Source organism: Myxocyprinus asiaticus, chromosome 20, assembly GCF_019703515.2.
Source record: "Myxocyprinus asiaticus isolate MX2 ecotype Aquarium Trade chromosome 20, UBuf_Myxa_2, whole genome shotgun sequence".
Lineage (NCBI taxonomy): Eukaryota > Metazoa > Chordata > Actinopteri > Cypriniformes > Catostomidae > Myxocyprinus > Myxocyprinus asiaticus.
In genome coordinates this window covers 22,555,676-22,578,646 of record NC_059363.1, presented here as the reverse complement: position 1 = coordinate 22,578,646, position 22,971 = coordinate 22,555,676, and the positions used below count along the sequence as shown (strand labels likewise).

General features: G+C 36.0%; 1 protein-coding gene across 1 annotated transcript in view; it reads right to left on the bottom strand.

Annotated features, from left to right (window-relative positions):
* Positions 1 to 8,880: 8,880 nt before the first annotated feature.
* LOC127411418 (serine/threonine-protein kinase D1-like) overlaps positions 8,881 to 22,971 on the bottom strand; it is a 79,564-nt gene continuing 65,473 nt past the window's right edge. Inside the window, exons 8-19 of the mRNA XM_051646962.1 lie at positions 22,573 to 22,771; positions 21,768 to 21,891; positions 21,274 to 21,351; positions 20,736 to 21,021; positions 19,356 to 19,408; positions 18,854 to 18,926; positions 18,493 to 18,599; positions 18,170 to 18,331; positions 17,680 to 17,778; positions 16,739 to 17,006; positions 11,474 to 11,559; positions 8,881 to 10,906 (exon numbers count right to left, since the gene is read on the bottom strand). Of these exons, the coding sequence (XP_051502922.1) occupies positions 10,688 to 10,906; positions 11,474 to 11,559; positions 16,739 to 17,006; positions 17,680 to 17,778; positions 18,170 to 18,331; positions 18,493 to 18,599; positions 18,854 to 18,926; positions 19,356 to 19,408; positions 20,736 to 21,021; positions 21,274 to 21,351; positions 21,768 to 21,891; positions 22,573 to 22,771 (1,754 nt within the window). The 3' untranslated portion in view covers positions 8,881 to 10,687. The remainder of the gene's footprint in view (positions 10,907 to 11,473; positions 11,560 to 16,738; positions 17,007 to 17,679; positions 17,779 to 18,169; positions 18,332 to 18,492; positions 18,600 to 18,853; positions 18,927 to 19,355; positions 19,409 to 20,735; positions 21,022 to 21,273; positions 21,352 to 21,767; positions 21,892 to 22,572; positions 22,772 to 22,971) is intronic.

Below are 22,971 nucleotides of genomic sequence, written 5' to 3'. Positions count from 1 at the left end.
CTAGAAGGCCTCGACCGGGACATATCCTAAAGATCACACCCAACAAGATCAAATAAATCAATCTGATTGGCTGATGAATCTGACAATCTGACATTAGATGTGCATTAATTTGCACTGTTTAGGGATTCTGAAGAAATTCTGAAGGCCTGAGGGGGTGGAGCTCAAACTCACGCGCTGCTTTGGGCATGCAATTTGTGAAACAGTTGTCATGCTTCGTTTGTAAGCATCAAGGAATAAATTCTGACTGGATACATTTTTTGTTTTTATCTATTTGTTTATAGATTAATTAAGAGTGGAAAGCGATTAAAAATACATAGGCAAAAAGGTGATTGAGAATGAAAGGATGAAAAATATTTATTTATTTGGCATGTTAGGCCAGCGGAGAAGGCTTTGCTGGCCCCGAGAATTCGCCACTGATGGGTGCTGACAGCCATGATATTTAGTAACCAGAAATAATTTCTTCATTTCATTTAACATTTGCTGTCATTGCATGGCTCTGTATCTGTAGGCTGTTAACCTTTGGGAAATATCAAAATAAGACATTCATGCTGTATTACAGGAGTTGCTTAGGGCTGAGATGTGAAAAAAAGTCCTTAAAACACCTTTAAAGTCATAATAGAGATGATGCCATTTTCTCTTGAGGCACCTTCGGTTGGCGCGTTGTCATATAGAACTTCACAAGAGATCGTATGCATGTTAAGAGCACAGATGCAAAAAGTCTAATTTTCTCACCTTACGACAGAGAGCAAAGATTTCTTCGCCCAACACCACCAGCATTCCCTACTACTGCCAGAGTACTCTTCTCTGCTCGGCTGGGCAGGTGAAGTACAGAATGAAATCATGTTCTATTGAATTAAAATTTTACTTATAACTGTTTATAATGGAGATATGGACTATACTGCATATAGCAAAGGCTAAAACCAGAGAGAGGGAGGGAGAGAAAGGGGAAGTGAGAGAGAGAGAGAGAGAGAGAGAGAGAGAGAGAGAGAGAGAGAGAGAGAGAGAGAGAAACAATCAACAGACTTTATTATTTCATTTTCCTATTAAATTTGAGCTATCCTTGGATTTCACTAATGGACAGTTATTGCATTTCTCTCACTACCATGGAAATGATGTTCATATCTGCAATGAGAAAGGAAAAAAATGTCCTCTCGATTTATCCCCTTAGCACATTGGTTTATCATAAGACCCCTTATTAAAGCTTGGACTCTAATTTTCTCCTTCACACTTAGGGGGGCTTTTATGATTATGGTTACCAAGGTGATGTAAGGCACAGCCTCAGCTAAACAAAGCCAGTGTCACTGGAGTGAATAACCAAGAGCAAGGTGAGCACCACCACGAGAAATTTCGTGCCATTTCTGTTAATATTTACTCATTAAAGCAGCCAGTGGCTGGAGAGATGCTTGCACAATTACTAATTTTTCACATCAACCACTGCACATGCCCTTCATTATGACCTTCAGTTTCTTTGTCCTTTTGAGAAGATATGCTAAATAAAAGTGAGTGCAGTCATGTTGTTTGTAACAAAGAGTTTTATGTGTTGTACTGTACTACATGTTTGTAGGGATTAAGAGGCGGATTTGGTAACTGTTTACTGACTTTTATGCTATTTACTGTTTTCATGCAGCCACAATATCAAATAATTTGAGACAAGAGATTATATTGAAAGGACCTGAGTGTACATTAAATAGAAGAAAAGATTAGATTACATTGCACACCAAGCATTTATTAGTTGTGCCTGCTTTCTTTTTTATCAATATGTGCTAAATATGAACAAATGATTTGCTGTTAAAAATGTATGCAACTGGTGTAAATTATGTCATTACAGACATTTACACATGCATGCAAGTTTGTCTCCAACTTTGCTGGAGATGCTTCAGTTCTCCAACAACCCAAAATTATTTAATGAATGATTTTATGTTGCCTTAAAGCTTCTGCATTTGCATATTTATTTTGTCCCTGTACGGATAAACATTCTTATAAATGACCAAAATGCTGAGTGTTATGAAATGTAATAATTAGTGTCAAAATACTACAAGATTTAGAGATGTTGTTGATTTTGTATTACAAAGCCATGCCTCACTGCAATCTACACTGTAAAACATTTCAAGTTGGTTAAACTTAGAAACGAAAGTTCACTTGCTGCCTTAAAAACATGAATAAACTCAACTTTTGTTTCAACTCAAATAGTTACGTTTTACAAGTTGTTTAACTAATGATCATCTGTTGTTTCAACTTGATGCTCTGAGTTAAAACAACTTACTGTTACATTATCAATTCAAGAAAACTCACTTTTTCTTGTCAAATAAACATACAGTTCCTCACTATTTCAACTCACACTTTCAAGTTAAGATAACAACTATATTCATATCAATTGCCTTTTTAAGTTAAGAGCACTAATGTTTTTAAATTGTTTCTTAAATGTATTTCTCATCTTGACTAATAACGGCAAGTTTGCCAGTTTCCTTATTTACACTGAATGAACTTACAACTTATCTGCTCAAAAATATAAAATGTATTTTAACAAGAGCAATGTTACACAAGCTTTAACATTGGCTTGGGAATTAATTCCCAGTAGGACAACTTTTCACCACACAAGAAAGTGGCAACGTTATTAAATTTTATCAACACAAATTAAAAAATACAAACTCACCTCCTTGCTGCTTTGTGTTACTTAACAGAAATTCAGCTATTCCAGATCACTCAAAAAGGCGGCAACTTCTCTATTGTATTTCCCCCTCAGTATCACCCCTCCTCCTCCTCCTCCCCTTCCCCTTTTTCAACTTTTAACTTACAGACATGAGTTAAATGAACATTGAAAACCCAGACAAAACTCACAAGTAGTCAAGACAATTAATTACTTTAAGTTAGATTTTTTGAAAACTTATAAACTTGAGTTCAATATCCAAAACTTGTCATGACAATTGGAGTTAAAGATAAGAAATAAGTTAACATAATTTAATGGGGCTATCATGTTTTACAGTGTACTTTAAGTGTAATTAATTTACAAACTATGCATATTAGCTAACAAAGTTTTTTAAAAGATATTTCTCTCACTCTACTGTTTAAGAATAATTTTACCTGTTATCTGGTAGTTTGTGAATAAAATAACATTAATGTATCTTGTCAGGCAATTCAAATCTACAAACCATTATTGAAACTAGACCATTGATGCATAGCTGTGCTCTGATTTTTCTAGCAAGTGTCAATCTATACAAGGCGACAGGATTGGTTAATCTAAATGTCTGACTGTGTTAATGCAAGTTGTTTACATTGGTCAACTTTGTGTGAAAATGAATGTTAACTATTTGCAAACTTTTTGTTTTGTTGCTAAATTAATCATGGGTGTATAATCTATAAACTATATATGTATAGTTTATAGATTACAGTTGGCTGGCCAGAAACATCCAGTCAAAACTTTATTGGTGTTATTCTGTATTTGATAAAGTTATAGAGAACCCTTTTCAACACCAATTTTGTTTCCTCAAAATGCATCTATACATGTCAGATGTGAATGTTTGTTCATTCTTGTTAAACAAAAGAGAATAATAGCCTGAAAACTGCAGATGTGTTCAAACTTCATGTTCAGTTTACATGTTTATTGTGCAGAATTTGCAGACAGGAGAGTCATATACATTTTATGAGAGAGGGTAATATCATTTTAATATCATTATTTATTTTCATGGCTGGTGTCATAGTTGACCAAGATTAAGACCCAACAACATTACATAATTACATGCTCACAGCTGGTCTAAGAAACTTGTCACTAATAACGAAAATGTTTAAGCAAAGGAATACATTTAAATGCACTCAGTTGCAGCATTGCATTGTTACAGTTGGTTTAGTGAACTAACCTACCATTACATACAAGAAAAATGTCAAAGAATACATTTAAATTATATGGTAACCACCAATGATTGACCTATATTTATTTACATGCAGACTTGCAGAGATGCATAGTTAGGCCTTGCAAACGCTTTCTATACCATACAAATCAGTAGTCCAGTCTAGAGGAGCAGCGCAATCATCTGCACACAGGAGATATTTCATGCTGCAGTTAAGACGGACCAGCCTCGCCTGTTGAAGCTGTACTAAAACTGCCCTGCTGTGCAGAGGAAGGTTTCTAATCTCCCCACCACCACCCTCTGCCAAGCCTGTAATCCCACTAATCTCCACCACATAGCATAAAAACATGCTGAGAATCCCTGTGCATCCATTCGGCCCAATCCCAGCAGAGCATGCCCTGTCCAACAGCTTTTGCATCCTTTACTTCGAAGGAGTGGTAATTTGTTTGGGGGATGGGTTTCAGTGGGTGGAAATGGACCCGACCATCACTCCACTTCCGCTATAAGACCTTTGCGTGCAAGGCAAGAGTGTGCACGCCAGTGCCAACTATTGAATTCCCACCACAGAGGGACTTCAGTGGTCCAGCCAGCAGGATCTGTCAACCCAGAATAACCTAATTTAGCAACACGTTGGTTGGGGCGGAATAACAGGGGCTATTTTGGTTTCTTCGCTAAGATAGAGAAAACATTTTACACAGCCTGGTGACTGATCTGTGCAAAAATTTGCATGAGCCTCTTATCCGCACTGTTGCCTAAACAACTCTGTCTGAAATGACAAACAAAAACATGAAAGCATAAACAGGTTTTAAACTAAATCCTCACCATTTTCAAGTTTGCATAGGAGATCCCTAAATACACTGTCTGTACAGTTATTCATGGAGTGAAAATAGTAAAGGGTTGATGATGTGAGGAATTAAAAGAGTGGCACATTGGGATTTGTTGGACATGAAGACCTACCCTCAGCCCCCAAGCCCCCCTTCCAAAACCCCAACATCACTCTGAACCATGCACTTGAAATGTTGCAAAGTAATTGATGTTGATCCTAGCATGTGTGCAGGCTGCACTACAAATTAGGATGGAAAAGGTTATCATAATATTTAGCTTGTATAATTTGTCAGCTGAACAACTTCCCAATGGAGAAATTCAGTACAGGAGCATATATTTTAAGTGAAAATGAATGTTTTGAGGCAAAATGATACACTGAAGTAATGGGGCTTCAACAATCAGTCCATGAGAGAGCCATGTTGATGTGGTGAATTAGTTCCCTGACAAAAGTTTTAGAGGACTTCACCAATGGTGTGAAATAGGGTACAGGACTTAGGGTAGGGTACAGGACCTCCCTTTCTGTTGCCTTACAGGATTCATCCAGTGAAATATCAGAGTATTAAATTAATCCGTTTTGATAACTAGATGAATGATTGATGCAGTTATTTTTATTGTAATTATTATATGCTTATTTTATGTAATGTAAAATAATAATTATGATTACAACAAAAATATTTGCATCAATCATTCATTTAAGACATATGTCATATTACATATTATTTTGTGTCTAGTCAAAATGAGAATTAAAGAAATAGAATAGGCCTATTAAGGTAATGGGGAAAAAATATTTTTCTTCATTCATCTTTTACATTAATGTTCATATCTTATTTAAATATATAGACCTAGTCTTTCCATCTACTACTTGTCAGGCTTGTTAAATAGCCTCAGCCTGATTTGAATTATTTTCTGTTTTAGCGCCCCCTAGCGCCCCATTGTAAATATTGTTAAGACCTGCAAAAATCTGTATTAAAATATCTTGAAACTCAAATTTAACTGGCCACTAATATTTACTTCGTAATATTTTACATAAAGATAAAAAATAAGATAAAAATCAAACATTACATTTGTTAGACTAAGACTGTTTTTTATTTAGCTAAAATGCCATCATGTCAGCTATCATTTTGGCTTTTTATTTGTCATGTGCACCTTATTTGTGTTGATGTAAATTTAGTCTGTGTATTTAAGTAAAGGTTGAGTGAGGTGAAATTATATACTCCGAGTCCGATCCATTTATGAAAAAACAAAACAACTGATAGTTTTTTTTTTTTTTTTTTTTTTTGTCTGAACTATCAGACTTGTTTTTTTTCTTTTGTAAATTACAAGATTTGAGTGTTGATAGTACTATATATATACAGTATATAAATTCCTTACATGATTAGACCTTTAGTTTAATTTCACCAAGATTGTTGCAGGAGCTGAGGATGTTTGAGTGTTGATGTTTGTTATCGTGCGCGCAGCAGCACACAACTAACTGCACGTGCACGTTTTTCAGAGAGCTGCTGATTTCACCTGTCCTCGCGCCTCTTGATGGATCGTTTCAATCAGTCCTATAACGACACATATCTGATTCAAGGTGCAAGATATTTTATATAATACAAGCAATAATAATAATAATAGCTCACTAAATAAGTAAAAAAAGAAAAAAAAAAAGAAAAAAAAAGAGCAATAAATATTATACTGTTAAATAGGCTAGGCTACAAACATTGTGTCCAAGTAGCCTATAAATGAATTTATATTTAAATTCGTAAAGTTTTTTTTATTTTATTTATTTATTTATTTTTTTTAGATGAAATGTAAACAAAGAGTGGAAGCAATAGCTGTTTGACTCGTGAACTGAAAAGTCATTTATTCGGCTTATTTTTGCGCCGTCTGTTACTTATTTGCTGTTCAACACGGAATTGGGGAAATATTTGCGTGTTTTGTCTGATAGAACCAAATCATTCAAACCTGCGAAACTATTATATTTGTTTTCCTTTTGGAGAAATGGTCTGTGCCAACGCAGCCAGAATGAGTTACTACGGCAACAATCATTTCAGGATATATCCTTGTCTCCCTCCTTTTTTTTTCCTTTTTTTTTTTTTTTTTTTTTTTTTAATATGCAATTGCAGAACATATGGTTACTCACTGTCAAAGCTGTGATTCTTCATTTGCATACTAACTATTTTCCGAGTCCACATTCCCTCGAAAACATGTGCAGCTCCAGCAGTTACATCGTATATGGAGATAAAAAATAAACAGTGTTAATAAGAAATCTACTAGTACAATTGCTTTGATTTTAGATACTGACCTTTTGTACCAGGAAGCACAGAGATATTAAATATCTTACTGCTGTATTAATGAACGTGTTTCTCAGTTGCTTTTGTTTCTGAGAAGTGCATGCAATAAACAGCGCATAGACTATTTAACATTTGTTGATGAGAACATTTATTATTTCAGTTATTTTGAAAACAGTAACTGGATCTCCGACGACGGATCTGTCGTCCTAATCGAAATAAAGTTCTAGACACGATTAATTTTTATGTTCGTTTAACGTTTAATATAGTTTTAATGTGGCCTACTCACCTTCACTTCTCGTGAATAGGACTGTAGCTACATTTATTTTCATTTGCCTATTCAAGAAATAACTATGGCAAGCTCGAACGGCTGAACTGAAAACAGAATAAAACTTCACAACGACCAAATAATAATAGCCTAATAATAATAATAATAATAATAATAATAATAATAAAATGAACAATGGTACAAGTTTTAAAAAGAATCTTACCAATATCCTATTATTTCATTTTATATTTTATTATAAAGCATACTGTTGATTTTATTAATACTGTTGCAACTATTATTATTAATAATAACAATAATTATAATAATAATAATAATAATAATAATAATGTATTTGATATTAAAAATATTTTGTTCAGAATAGCCTAGTTGTTTCTATGCTGATAATACTTATTATTTAACAATGTATAGACCTAGAATTCAACCGAATTCAATTTCTTAAATCGGTTTAAATTAAACATGACTTTTTATTCATATAGAACTTTTCCTTTTTCTTTTTAGAATTAAAGTTCTAGTCGTGTAACACCTGCAGCATTGGCGCTATTGTCCATTTATTGTGGGGAGGGAGTTTGGAGGAGAGAAAAAAACAGACTCAAATCATGCGTAACTCGACAGACAGCCCATCTGTAAGATCCTTCCTTTCTTTCAGTATGAGCTCGTCATCTCCTCGGATCTGTCCAGGTCCAGGAATAGGCGGGTGGCGGGTGGCGGGGTTCAAAATATCATGAAACTTGTGTTGCCTGTACTGATTAACGCGTTAAGATATCAGCTAAAGTTAGGTTGAAAATTAAACAAAGAAACAAACAGTATAGGCAACAAATAAATTGCTAGCTAAATAAATAAATATATCTATGCAGGTTTCCAATTAGATCAGCAAGAAACTGAAAACGATTGCAATTAAAAATGGTTTGAAAGCTCCTTCAAGAATTAAAACTTCTCAAAGTTATACAGACATTTAGTAAATAAACCTTCTTCAGAGTAGCGCCATTTTTAATTTTTGACGGGAATGAAAACGAGGCTGTGAGGGATTGATTTATAGTCTCTTCAATGGGTTGTACTGAATAAATGTCCTAGCTCACAGCTTTTTTATTATTATTTATGTATATTAAATGTTTTTGAAAGATGAGTTTTCCATGTTTCTTCAGCTGAGTACACCAGTTTAAACAACTATCCCCTTCAGCCTCGTTTACATTCCTGTCAGAAATTAAATATGGCGTTTCTCTGAATAATACCAAATTCATTACATTACTTGCTTACGTTTCGTTTTTTCCGAAATGATTGTCACTATTTTGACGTCTGTCCATTTCCATTAGACGTCTATAAAACGTGTTTTAATTGAGAGGCATTTGGTCCTACTGAACCAACTTTCATGCATTAATGCTGCATAAGTATACAGCGCCATCTGTCGATTAGAAACCACTCTTAAGGGCACGCGTGACCACATGGTAGATAACGCCTACTGGATAAGATGACAAACCAGTAGCATGCCAGAGCCAGCCCTAAAGTCCACAATATATGTTTGTGCTGATTGTTGCTTCATCACTCACCTTTGAGCTTTTGCTTTCCAAAATGCCATCCAGTGACTTGCAATCATTCCAGCCCATAATTAAATTCCTAATTAACAAAATAGCCAGATAGTTGTGGTAAAAACATTTAATCAGCCTTTTTGAACAGAACTGCTGGTGAGCACATAGTTATATAGAGAGGTGTGTTACACTTCAGATCTTCACTTAAAGGGAACATTAAAGAAACACACTGAGATCTGTCATGAGAACACAATACTATATGCGTGCCAGCTGTACTTTTAGTCTGACATCTCTGAAGAAAGCAAAAGGAAAATGTCTTCAGTCCACAGGCATTGTTGCTTTGCTGTCTTGCAATTGCACTGCACACTAACATAACCAACCCCCAAAGTAACACACACACACCAGTGGCGTAGCCATGGATGTGCCATGGTGAGCAACTGCCAAAACTTAAGCTTGCACACCTAAATAATTTTTTTTTTTTTTTTTTTTGTATCTTGGGGTTTAAAATGCATCAATATTATTCTTAAACTTCAATGCATCGATTACAACATTTAATAATCAATTATAATTACTATAATTATACCTAATGTGTTATAGAGGCTGTCTAAGTTTACACACGCACTCTCGCAACAGATGCCGGGAGCATAACTGAGGAAACAAGCACACACTTTAAATTAAGAAAGTTTATGCTACTGAGTTCAGATTTATGCCTCATTATTCATAATGACATGTGTTCATAATTGTTGCTCTTTTCTTCCCCAAGTATGATATATTATGCATATTGTGGAATATTTGGAGGATACGCTTAAGAATCTTCTTACAGTTGTGCATTATTCTATTCAACACAATGCATTACTGATTTATTGCTTATCCACAGTTAAGTTTTTAAACCAATTAATGTAACTATAACCTGGTGTGTTTTTATAATGTTTTCTGTATTGTGCAAATTGTATTGTAACCATTTATATTTGTGTCTTTAGCATATTTTGGGAAATAATGATGAATCATTCCATCCACATTATTTTTTTTTAAATTTAAATTTTTTTTTGGACAAATTATTAAGCCTTATATTTTTATATATTAACAGGGCTTCTTACTCCACTGAATTTATTTTTCAGTCATTTAAACTACACAGTTTAAAAAAAAAAAAGCCACAAAGAAATTGATGCAGTGGTTGTTAATGGTCATTTTATTATATTTCACTTAATTGTGCTTTAGTTCTTGCACACCTAGTTTTCTCTTGGCACACCCAAAGTCTTGTTTCTGGCTACGCCTCTGACACACACTGCATTCATAAGCCAATAAACACAAAACCACAAAAGCTATAAATGTGCTCTACTTTATGGTTTTCAGGTTATTACCACTAATGCACTGATGTCATCGCAAAATTGTAGCGGTATTAACCAACTTGAGCAGAATAATTTTCCAAGACATTATAAGTTAATTTTATAACACATTTCTCATACATTTGACTTTTTAGTGAGTTATACAAACAATACTTCTACTACAGTGTATTTGCACTGCGTTATGCCCGGTAATGGCTAACGTTAAATAGAAGATAATACTGATTTTAATTCTCTGGTTAAGCTCCAAAGCCAGACAGATGCCTTAGAAACAAAAGGTGTCTGTAAATAAATTTGTTCAGAGGACAAAGTTTGAGTTGAGTTTTGTTATTTTTTTAAAAATGGTTTGTTATATATTTGGGTATGATGGTTTTGTCCACATCAGGTTTGGCTAGGTTGGCTTTTGTGGTATAGGCACTGTGTGTTTCGTGAAATTTGTGCTTGATCAGTAGTGTACTGTTTAATAAAATGTGTTAACCATGCATTGTGCAGTACATTTGACTATGCATTTACAGTTGAATGAAGTATTGATTTGGCAGTATACAGTTGGCTTGAGGTCCATTGTGCCCTTAAAGGAACAGGCAGCAATTTACAGCACACTGACTCTGTCGCTGAGCATGCTCATTAGAGCCTCCTCAGACTCCGCCTGTTCGCTTACATCAGCATGGGGGTTGATTAAGTGCTCTGGGTATTGAAGGCCATTTTGCTCTGCAAAATGCTCCCAGCGCAAATCATCGCTTTCGTGGGTGATATATCGCTCCTGCATTTTGTACTCCAGAGTCCGCAGGTCCAGCCACATCTGGTAGTCCTGTCATAACGAAATATCTTTAGTGCTCAAAAAAAGTCTTATTTTTCTTATTACAAAATTATTTAATGAAATTCTCTATTAGTTACCTATAGTGTGCGAGTACAGTATCTATTGCATATGCTAATGTATGCATGTGAAAACTGACTAATTAAAGGAATAAACACCCAAAAACGAAAATCCTTTCATCATCTACTCACCCTCGTGTTCTTTCAAACCTGCATGACTTTCTTTTTTTACATTAAACACAAAAAGAGATGTTGGACAGACTGCTATCTCAGTTCACTTTCATTTCTTTTTTCCAGAAAATGAAAATAAATCTTGACTGAGACAATCCCTAACATTCTGCCTAACTCCTTTTGTGTTCAATGAAGGACAGATGTCATGTACCTGTAGGTCTGGAATGACATGCGGGTGAGTAAATCATAAGATAATTTTTACTTATGGTTGAACTATCCCTCTAAGAAGACTTTACTCTTGCCTTATTATGATGTTAATAATCCCTAACACAGATTTCAGCCCTGTTTATCCACCACCTTCCAAGAGTTGCCTTATGATTATCATTCTAACCTGTAACCAGGGATGGCTGAGAGACTTGTCCACGCTGTAGCGCTTCCTCATCTTGACTTGCAGGAGGTTATTAATGAGGTCAATTGCTGGAACAACAAAACACATTGTCAGTGACCAGGCCATGGTGGAAACCTGAAGGATTTAGTGTCCAGAGGAATAATGAGCAAAACCAACATCATGTTAACATTATTTCAGGGGTCGCAGATTTCTGAGGCACTCCAAACTTTCTTAATCTTGAGGCCCCAACGCTTTAGTCCAATGGATCGTTAGGCATTACTCACATGAATGGGTCGCAACAAAAATTGAGCACGCTCTCACTAAATCTCTTTCTTTAACCCTTGCCCTTGCCTCTCTTTATCTTTTCTTTTCCCTCTTCCTTCTCTTTCACCTCTATCTCCCACATTAACACAGTTTACCATCAGCTTAGAAGCGGGGTAGTCATGCAAAGGTCACTATGTGTTTTTCTTTATTTCAATTTTGGGAGAAAAAAGAATCCTCTTGATATAGATTACACACTGTCAGAAGGGGACAATTGTTTTTTAAAATTTTTTTTCAATTATACTTAATTTGCCAAGTTAAAAAAAAATATTTAAGTTTAAAAAAATACAAAAACATTTACTATATATATATATACACACACATACGTATATAATATAATAATATATTATATTATGCTGATCAGCACAAGCAGTATTAAATAAATGCTTATTTTTAAATGTATACTGTATATATCATTGATGATATACAGCATATATCATTTGCAATGAAATGAAAAATAATAATGAAAACTTGATGTTGCCACTTCTATTTTATAAAGCACTTTCGAGGCAGGCTTACTCTTTGTTTATGGAACTTAATTATTTCCACTTCACAGTAAACAGGAACAAATTAAATTAAAACGGTTTTAAAAACAGACTGTAATTGTTAAAAATTGCTATACTGGATATCAACCAAATTATATAAATAAATAAAAGTGGATGTGATTAATTTGTTACAACTGCCTGTGTTCTTAAATAAGTAAAGTCTGCCTGGTTCTTCGGCTAGTTTAATGAGCAAGAAAGTGGGCATTAGTAAATAAACAGGGTCGAAGGTGAGGGCTTCAAAAATGTAGTTAAAGTAATAAGAATGAAGGTCAGTTCTATTCCTACAGACTGCATATATCTTAAACATAAATATAACCTATCCTACACCTCAATTCAAACCTTTAACTTAATGAGAGACAAGAGACATATTTTCCTAGATTCTCAAAGATAAGCCAAGTAGAAATGATTGTGGTGTGCTGAGGTCATCTGTGCATACAGTCACAGGAAGTAAGAGATAATTAGACCAACTGGATCTCAAATATGATCACCAAGACTAAAAGGTTTATATTACAAGAGTAGTGAGGTGCCTTCAAAATAAGCATGCTGAGGTTAACTTCACTTCAATGAACTACAAGGCTGGATATTAGCAGCTGGCTGACTAGAAAAAGCATTCTTGTGCAGTGAGTTTGTATTCAAGTATATTAGCAGTGGTAGGGACATGTACTAACAAAAGTTACATTCACATAACTAGCCTAATAAGGCTCGTTGTCAAACAGCTGGTGTGGGATTCACAAAAGAGCTCCGAGAGTGGATTAACACCTAATTTTTACAGATTAACACACACATGTTGGAGTCTAAATGGTTTCCGTTTTAGAGAGGTTAATGCAGTTAGTTTATGACCCTTGGTTCAAATAGTTAACTCACAGGGGCGAAATAGCACTCGCATTTGATTTGGAGAGATTATATTTTTGTAAACAAGTCAAGACAAACTTTGATGTTGGATTGACAAATCCTTAAAAGAAATATACATGTTTTAAAAAATGAGAAGTTTGAAGATTTTACAAGTTATTCAGTAAGAAAGACAGACAGACATCAGACAGACAGACAAACAGAAAGAAATTAAAGAACAAAAAGCAAAGTAGTTATGCAAGCAGATTAAAGGCCTTGTGTGGGTTTAAATTTGAACTGTTGAAAGTTGGAGTTTGAATAAACGAGTATTCCATTAGCCCATTTGAACATTCCGTCAATGTAAGGGTGTTTCCAGAGACTATTTATTTATGAGAGACAGGTCACTTCTATTAAAATGAATGGGAGAAATTGGGACACTCAACCAAGGTTAACCAACATTCAACAGATGTAGAAAGGAAGTCCCACCTTACAGGTAAAAGAGCCAATCACCTTTAAGCAGTGGCGGGCCGTGCATTTACAGTCTAGGCCTTCAGTGTGATTCATGCCGTTAAGAAAACACAGTTTCACAATTAATAAGACACCCTGTGCCTTTGAGCATCATACATTATGTCGCAGCTAACTAGTAATACCAATTGACATTTTTAAAACACGTCCACACCTGAACTTGAAACGACACTTAATGCTCAAGCAAGCCTAATTTTACAGCATGACTGTTTTGTGAAATGAACGTCTCCCGAACAGACATTCAAAAATCATAATTTTTCATATGAATCTACCAAGGAGGTCTACAATACCTGGAAAAATCTATCTAATAATATTTGCGATTTAAATGTTGCTTGCAATAAATTTCGTTTTGTCAGGGTACACAGTTATGCTGCGTTCCATTCAAGTTGAATGTGGGATATTCCTACTTGATATCTCCGACCATAAATGCATTCCATTCCCCGATATTCAGAAGATGACGTTTAAGGAAACAAAACTGCAACGCTCCTGTTAGCTTAGCAGAGGTTTGACTCTCATTAGAGATGTCTCCTAGCAACCCAACTGATAAACAATGCTGCAGTGCTAGCATTTGTGCTTCAGGTGTACAATTATCAAAAGAAATTATAATGTTTTATACACCTGTTTCTGCAGCAGGCATTTGTTAAACAAGCTTTAATATCATGTAATGTGGAAATGAACTCCTTTATCGGCGAAATCGGAGTTGAGAATTTCTGCACGAGCCTACAAGTTGTAATTCTGACTTAAAGATGCATTCCATTGCAATTTTCCTAGTAGGAAGTTGTAAAATCTGACTTTTTGAGTTGAATGGAACGCAGCACTACCTTTCAAAACTTGATCCGACAATGAATGCTCCAGCAGCCTAATTTACACTTAGAAAACTCCTGATGTTGCTATAACAATGCAAAAAGCACTTACCAATTTGCTTGAAGTGAAAATCAGTCCTCCTTTCCTGTTTAATAAATTAAGCAATCACACGGTCATGCAGAACATCTCGTGTTTTTAAATCCATAAGGATCTCTTTCTCAAAGGCAATACCAGCAGTGATGACAGCCAACTCATCAGACAGCTTGATCTTATGCTTTTCACTCTTGAATTACGTACATCACTTAAAGCGTGATTGTGTCACTCAAGGCCAGATAGAAGGCCTCGACCGGGACATATCCTAAAGATCACACCCACCAAGAACAAATAAATCGATCTGATTGGCTGATGAATCTGACAATCTGACATTAGATGCGCATTAATTTGCACTGTTGAGGGATTCTGTGGAAATTCTGAAGGCCTGAAGGGGTGGAGCTCAGACTCACGCGCTGCTTCGGGCATGCAATATGTGAAACAGTTGTCACACTTTGCTTGTAAGCGTCAAGGAATAAATTCTGACTGGATAAACTCGTTTTTCTCTATTTGTTTTTTAGATTAAGAGTGGAAAGCGATTAAAAATACATAGGCAAAAAGGTGATTGAGAATTAAATGATGAAAAATATGTATTTATTTGGCATGTTACGCCAGCAGAGAAGGCTTTGCTGGCCCTGAGAATTCACCACTGCCTTAAAGATACAGACATCGCCTGTCAGTCAACTTGAGAGCTATACAAGCCGGGGAAAATTTGGCTTTTTAGTGTAAAATGAGGTAAAGAAGCACAATTTATGATAGCAGTGTTGTCATATTTTACTGCTGATATGTAAGCTTGGGAGGCAGTTTTTGAGTTTTCGGTTTTCCCCCATTCAAGTAGATAGGAGCTGCACTGTCATGACTGGAAATAGCCTCCCGGAAGCGTTCCAAAGATGGCCGACAGTGGACTGACTTGCTAGAAAGACTTTGGTGTTTCACAATGCTAAGAATGCATTCTCATTCTTGCGAAAATGAGTGTTTGCTGGACGTGAGGACATAAAACACATCTATGCAAGTTTTGAAATGTGCTTCGTTATGTAGATTCAACAACCTCAACTATTTCCTTTTTTTGGAGGTGGTCGATGACGTCAAACAAGTCCACAAGAACAGAAGAACACAATAAGAACGGGCACTGAGAAACAGCCTAAATACACAGGACAAAGTTTTTAATCATCCGCTTTGTAAAAACCATAAATCCAATCAGTTTGAAAAGTCATAGCACTCTATTTCAGGACAGCCTAAAGGCCTGTACTGAGTTTAGTTGATGTGGCTTGAAAGCTCTTGGAGAAGTTAATGTTAGAATTTTGGTTTCGGTTTAGGGACTGATGGTGGTTGTTGGTGTAGAAAGCAGAAGCGTGTGGATACCAAAACGGAGGGATACAGTGACACCCGGGACAGAGAAGTGCGGCGACCTTGGTGTGTGCACATGTTAAGTCTCCTGTGTGTTGCGGTTGTACAGAGATGGTTCCAACTCTAAAAAACGAAATTGTGCCCAAGACAAAAAAATGACCAAAACGGCAATTGTGAATGGGGTGGCCAATGAGGTGGCCAGGCTTTGGGCCCCTAGCTCTGCCACTGGAAAAAACCCTAAACCAAGTTCAGAATAACAGTATTATGGATTTTTCAAGCTAACATGTTAAAAAGATAACCATAATTTTACATTTATTGACCATTATGCCACATGTGATGCACAGTACACAGCCCTAAAGCAGTGGTTCTTTACTGGTTTTGCTACAGGACCCAGATTTTACACTGGATACAATGAACCAGTGCAGTACCAAAATTGTCTATTATGCAAAAGTAAACAAAAATGTCCTTATTATCAAACATTAAAATGTATTAATATAACCATGAACTGCATAGCCCAATCTTTAAGTAAAATAATTAACATGACTGAATAAGTAAATTCAAAATTTGGTCAACAATGGTAGAAGCTAACATAATAGGCATCAAATCAATTGGACACTTGTGGATGTGACTTTGGTTTGCTAAGTGTGTCAAAGTGGTCTTATTCATTTTATTTTATTTTTTATATTCTTTATTTTATTGTTTGCATTATTATTTTCCCTGCTATCCACAACCCCATTAGAACAGACCCACCAGTTGAGAACCAATGTACTAAAGCTCACACAAGATCCCGGTTCACCCCAAAACGTACCTTCTGGGGTCACTGTTTTCCAGGGGTTGGGTGGGTACATGAAAGCAGCATTCTGGATTTGGTCATGGATGTCTTCATCCTCATTAAAGGGGAAAGTTCCACTGAGACTAACATAGACGATGACACCCACTGACCACATGTCCAGCGAGCGGTTGTAGCCTTTGTTACGAAGCACCTCTGGGGCAAGGTACGCCGGTGTGCCTACAACCGAACGCCTGAAAGACTTCTCACCAATAATACGTGCAAAACCAAAATCACACAGCTTCACCTGCAAGACAAACCAATGAATAATGAGTGCTGCAATAAGTAGACACTCAGGAGGAACTGGCTATTTTATTCTAGGCTAGGACTGAGATGCACAAAAGACCAAAAAATAACATCCTTTTTTCTCTTGCTAGCTTTGATGCTGTAATGATCAGTTGTCACAAAATTCAAGTGAAATTATAACCCGGTTGGATACAGTTACAATGTATCTCCTGTGGATCTACACTTTCCACTTTAAAACTTTTGCTTAAGCAGAGCAACAAGCACCTGAGTGCATAAGAACCAAGCTCATACATTGACAGCTCTAGTTCTCCACCTTTGCATCTTTTTTGGAAAATATTTGTAAATGACACAAAGTGATTTGTTTAGTATTCTTCCCAAATGTTTGCCTGTGCTCAAACAGTGAGTCATCTTTCTGCTTGAGAGCTTCCAGAGACAGCTCGAGCAGTAGACAGAAGAAACAATGGAAGGATAATTGAGAAATCCTTCATTAGAATGTAGAAACACACACAACACCCTTATGCCTCGAAAACACCACGAGAACTGTAATTATCATCTTTTATTCTTGTACATTTACAAAAACAGATCCATTTATGTTAATTTTGGTGTGACTTTACTTCATTCAAATATTTCCTTTCTTTTGTTGTGGCTTTGTGTTCTGTAAGGATTTTACTCACTTGTGGAAAAGAGTCGGCTGAGGCTAACAAAACATTCTCAGGCTTAAGGTCACAGTGAACAATGTTTTTGAAGTGAAGGTGACGAAGAGCGACAAGAATCTGAGAAAGGAATGGGACATTATAATTACAATACAAAAAAAATAAAAAATATAAAAAACAACATTCAGTTAGAAATATTGATATGTGTTTTTAGAGTTAAATTTGCCATTGTTAGGGGCCATTCACACTGAACGCATTTTTGCATCTGTCTGTGATGTAAACGTGCTATATGGATGTATTTCACTGTAGAGCTGCATCTCCATGTTTTTCAGTGTCTCCTTTGGAACTGCCGCATTCTTCAGATGCTGTGTCAAGTTAAAACGATTTTCAACTTTTAAAAACGCATCTGGAGACACCTGCTTTTTTTTAGCGCCAGAACGCGTTTGGACTGAACAGTCCCTTACACTGGAGTCAAGATTGAATGGCAAGATACAGTGCCAGTGAGACGTACCTGCGTAACGAGAAACTTGGTGATGCGTTCTGGCAGTCTCCCCTTCTCACTTGACAGTATCATCTCCAGCATGTCGCCATGGAGCTTTTCCATGACAACAAAGACACGATCTGGTGTCTCAAACATGCACTCAAGGTTGACAATTCCAGGATGGTGGAGGTTCTGCATAAGATGACATCTATATTTAATATGCATTTTTAATCAATTTTTGTCCATTTAAAATATATATTTACATTTTTATCACCTCTCTTGAGGACCATAATAATATATTATACAATATTAAAAATACAACAGTCTTTGTATTGTGTGTTATTTGTGTTTACCTGCAGAATGGCAACCTCATTGCGCAGCTGGCTCTCCTGCTTGGTGGGAAAGCGCAGCTTATCTATGATCTTGATGGCGACATCCCTGCCTGTTTTCCTGTGTTTTCCTGCATTACGCCAAAAACGGTTATCTACACTGTAGTGTGCATTCTATTCGTTCATTTATTGGATGTGAATAGGGGGAAAGCATACATATGGATCTCTTATAAATATGTTAATGTGCTATATAATGTAAATATAGCAAAATACATATTATATCAGATTCATCAACACCAGTGCATATCCTAGTATTGACTCCAACATAAAGCATTTCCTTGCCAGGACCCAGTGTCAGAAAGCTGCCTGAAAATAGTTACTTTACCTCCATAGACAATGCCAAATTGCCCAGAGCCAAGTACTTCATCAGGGAAAATCTGATACACTGTGCTAATATCCTGTAAGGAAAACAGATAAAAATATAAGAGTATGCGCCAAAATGGGTTGCTCCCAAATCTCAGAAGAACTGCTTGAAACATCAGATTTCGCCTGATCTAGTCTTTTCATTTTGTACTGTAACAAAGCCTGAATTCAGACCAGTAGCCTAAAGAGCCATTTTCACATCTCACTAGGACTGTGTCAGAAAGACTCAAGTAACCATGGCAACCTCATGTCCGAGCAAGTAATCAAAATAATCTCCAATAGAGGCATTGTGTATTTATATCACACTGGAACTCAAGGTTGCAGGTATACTGCAGGCAAGCTGGCTAGAACAGTGAACTCTTAAACACAGAAACAAAGCTTGATATATGAAGACTAAAGATTATGATATATTCATCTTCAAATATGAGAAAAAAAAATCTCTATAAAACTGCATTAATATTTACCACGTTCTCCTGGATCTGGCAGTTGGATACAGAGATACTAATGGAGACCTCTTCTGTTTGAAAAAAAATAAAATAAATGAAAACAAAAAGAAGTGTGACTCATTAAGTCTCCCTCATATTGCATGCTATATCCTCAGATTTACACCTTTACTCATTTAATCTACCTGAATAAATTTGGAATAAATCTACATGAGGAATAAAGTATATTGAACACAATATCATCCTAAAGAAAACTCATAATCTGTTTGGATGAAACCACCAAGGATACTATTTATACTTATTATATGTACTGTAATGATTTATTTTTTCTTATAAATAATCATAAAATAAATGCATTAAAACTTAACATTTCTGAAATAGTTAGTTGCCGTGCAGTTTCCTGGCAGATACAAACAATAAAACTTCACAAAGCCTTGAAATAAAACTAGAAACAGCAATATTACCAATGCACTTTAGTTGCTGTATCTGTTTATGTGATTTCTCTCTAGGTTCAGTCTAAGGGGCGAATTCACCAAACCGTTGCGCCACTTTGTACGCTTTTCAGTGCAAAACTACTTTTTATTAACAAACCATTCACAATCCAGTTTGAGCAGGTGCTAAATGTGCTGAAATAGCACTGTACTGTGAGTATATATATGATTAAAAAAAAATATCTATTGCTTTATATATAATGTTTATGTACATTCTTTATTGATCATGGCAGTAGTAATTCATCAAATGATAATGAAAAATTGGATATGTGCATTATAACCAGTCCGGGCATAAATCCTGGTGTGTGGTGCAGTCGAGCACACTTTCATCATTTTAAAGGTGCACGCAGTAATTTTATTGCAAATTACTCAACTTCTAAACAGAAAGAAATAATAAAAGTATATTTTTAAATTATGTTTAAAATTATGTACACTCACATGAGACGAGAACTCCTATCATATCAGTCTTAAGGATTAGTCACATTTACCTTTGCACTGCAAAATTCCACTGGTGAAATACAGTCATCTCAATAGGAACGTGCCTGATCTCAATAGTTGCTTTCACTCACGGAATAAATTAAATATGGCTCACTGCGAATAGCGCATTTTTACAATGAAATTGGTTACTGAGAACTTCTTTTTACTTTTGACTTAGTGTACCTTTAAAGAGCCAATTTAGGTACTTGAAACACTACACTAGATCATGGTAGTCTGCTGCCTCCACAACCTTGCACTCAGAACCGTCCTGCAAAATGAGGAATTGCGTAATGCATATTTCCTTTAGTGAATAAACGCAAAGCCCTAAAACAATGCAAACAGCACGTGCAAATAAATGGCGGTATCAGCAAAGTGAATTCCTTGCTTAGAGTCTTAGCATGAGCCCCTAAATGTTTCACCATGAAATTCATACTGTGGTGGCTGTGATGGCTGCCGTGAGATATGCCCTTGCCGATGACAGGCATAAGTGCATGCTGAATGGCCATCTCCCACATGCGGGCCACGTCCTGTCCCACACCGCTAACAAGCACACTGCTTCCATAGCCCAATGTTCCCCCGTCAGCTCGAGACAGATTCTCTCCCACATAGTACACCAGAGATGCTGTGGCAATCTCAAAGCAATGCGGGTTGGCACCCTCAGGGAGAAGGTTGAATGTTTTAGCCGGTTCCAAAGACAGCACCTCAGATAAGGGAATTTCCTGTGTTGGAGAGGGTTAAAATGGCTTATCTGCAAACTGAAACCTGAATTATATTGCAAAGACATGCATCTGAATATAATGTGTGCAGTGATCCATAAAACCTATCAAGATGAACTATCAACATTATCAAAAATATTATAAGAACCTTCTAAATATTTCCTAGATTAATTTGTTGATATGAGTTTCCGTTGTGTGTCATGTAGAGTATACAATATGAACTCACCTTTTGACTCATGGATCACTCAAACTTACCTTATAGTATTTGCTTCCAGTGTCATTCTGAAAGAGGGTAATACACTTGCTGTCCAGTCGCCAGTAATGTCTCTTACGCTAGTGTGAAAAAAACAACAGAAATTATTGCTTATCTGTCCAAAGTTTTTTCTCAACATAATTCACATGTTAAAAGGAAAGTTCACTCAAAAAAATTATGAATTTTGTCATCACTTACCTTCTTGTCATACTTGCATAAGATGTTAGGTAGAATGATAGTATATGACAGCCTCAGTGTTCATGTTTAATTATATGTTAAAAAAAGATGCAATGAAAGTGAATTGTGACTGAGGTTAACATTCTGCCTAACATCTCCTTTTGTGTTCGATGGAAGATGAAAAAAATAGCCATACGTGTTTGGAATGACATAAGACTGAGTAAATGATGAAAGAATTTTAATTTTTGGGTGAACTGTCCCTTTTATTAATACTGTATGTTATTGTACGGTTTCTCTGGTAGAATCTCAGACCACTTACCAATGTGTCTTTGCTGTTGAAGTGCACAAGCCAGCCTTCTTTCACAACATTGCTGCTTTTCCTCTTAGTGTGCTTGACAGACTGAACCACCCGCATAAGTGGGATGTTGTTGCTGGTGGAAGGGCTTAAACACATTGACATGTCAAAACCTTCTTGGAAAATGGAAATTGCAGGTCAAATACTTGTTCAGAGCATTAGAATACTCATACTATTTATTTTCACCTAAAATGGAAAATCCTGTCATAATATTCAGACCCTCATGTTGGTCCATACCCATTTGACTTTCTTTCTTCAGTGGAACACAAAAAAGATGTTAGGCAGAATATTAGTCTCAGTCACCATTCACTGCCATTGCATCCTTTTTCCATACAGTGACAGTGAATGGTGACTGAGTCATTCTGCCTAGCACCTCCCTTTGTGTTTGGGTTTGGAACAACATAAGGGAGAATGACATAATTTTCTGTTTTTGGTGAACTATCCCTCTACCCTAACTGGGACATAGAATATGTTTAATCCAAATTCTTACCAGTAACACTAAAAGACTAATAATAAATACATTTGTTTAACTGCTATTTTAGTGCTCACTACTTTCTGTTTGAAATGCACTTAATGAATTTCGTCTAAATGTCCATGTTGCCTATTAAGAATAAACCAGTCAAACTGTAGTAGTTATTTTTGTGGCTTTTAAAAATCATTAACTGAGTCAACAAGTAAGTGAGCTCTGATAATTTTTTGGACTAATGTGAACAATTTGTGGTGTTTGTTGGTTTTGTTTCTTGTGCTTCTAGAAGTGATGAGGAGCTACCTGATGATTCTGTTGGATTCATCTGGGTCTTGGTCCTGGAAATCTCCAAGCTCACCATGTCCAGCTTCCAAAAGTGCAGCAGAGTCGCCCACCAGGGATTCTTCCATATCATCGATCAGTGGACTATGTCTCTCCCCGTCATGGTCATCGCAGCCCTCCTCCATGACCACATCTGATTCAGCACCAGGACTCAACAAATCTTTTTTGGTTCAGAGAGAAGAATGAATGAAAAAAGCAAAGCAAGTCCCCATTTGGACTATTTTATACTCGCTTATATTAGCATCAGATTTTATCCTACATTATTATACAGAAAGTATATTTCCAAATCTCTAGTATGATGACAAAATATTATAATTAAAGAGTTTAACTATATGAATAGTGGTTACAATAATACATTCT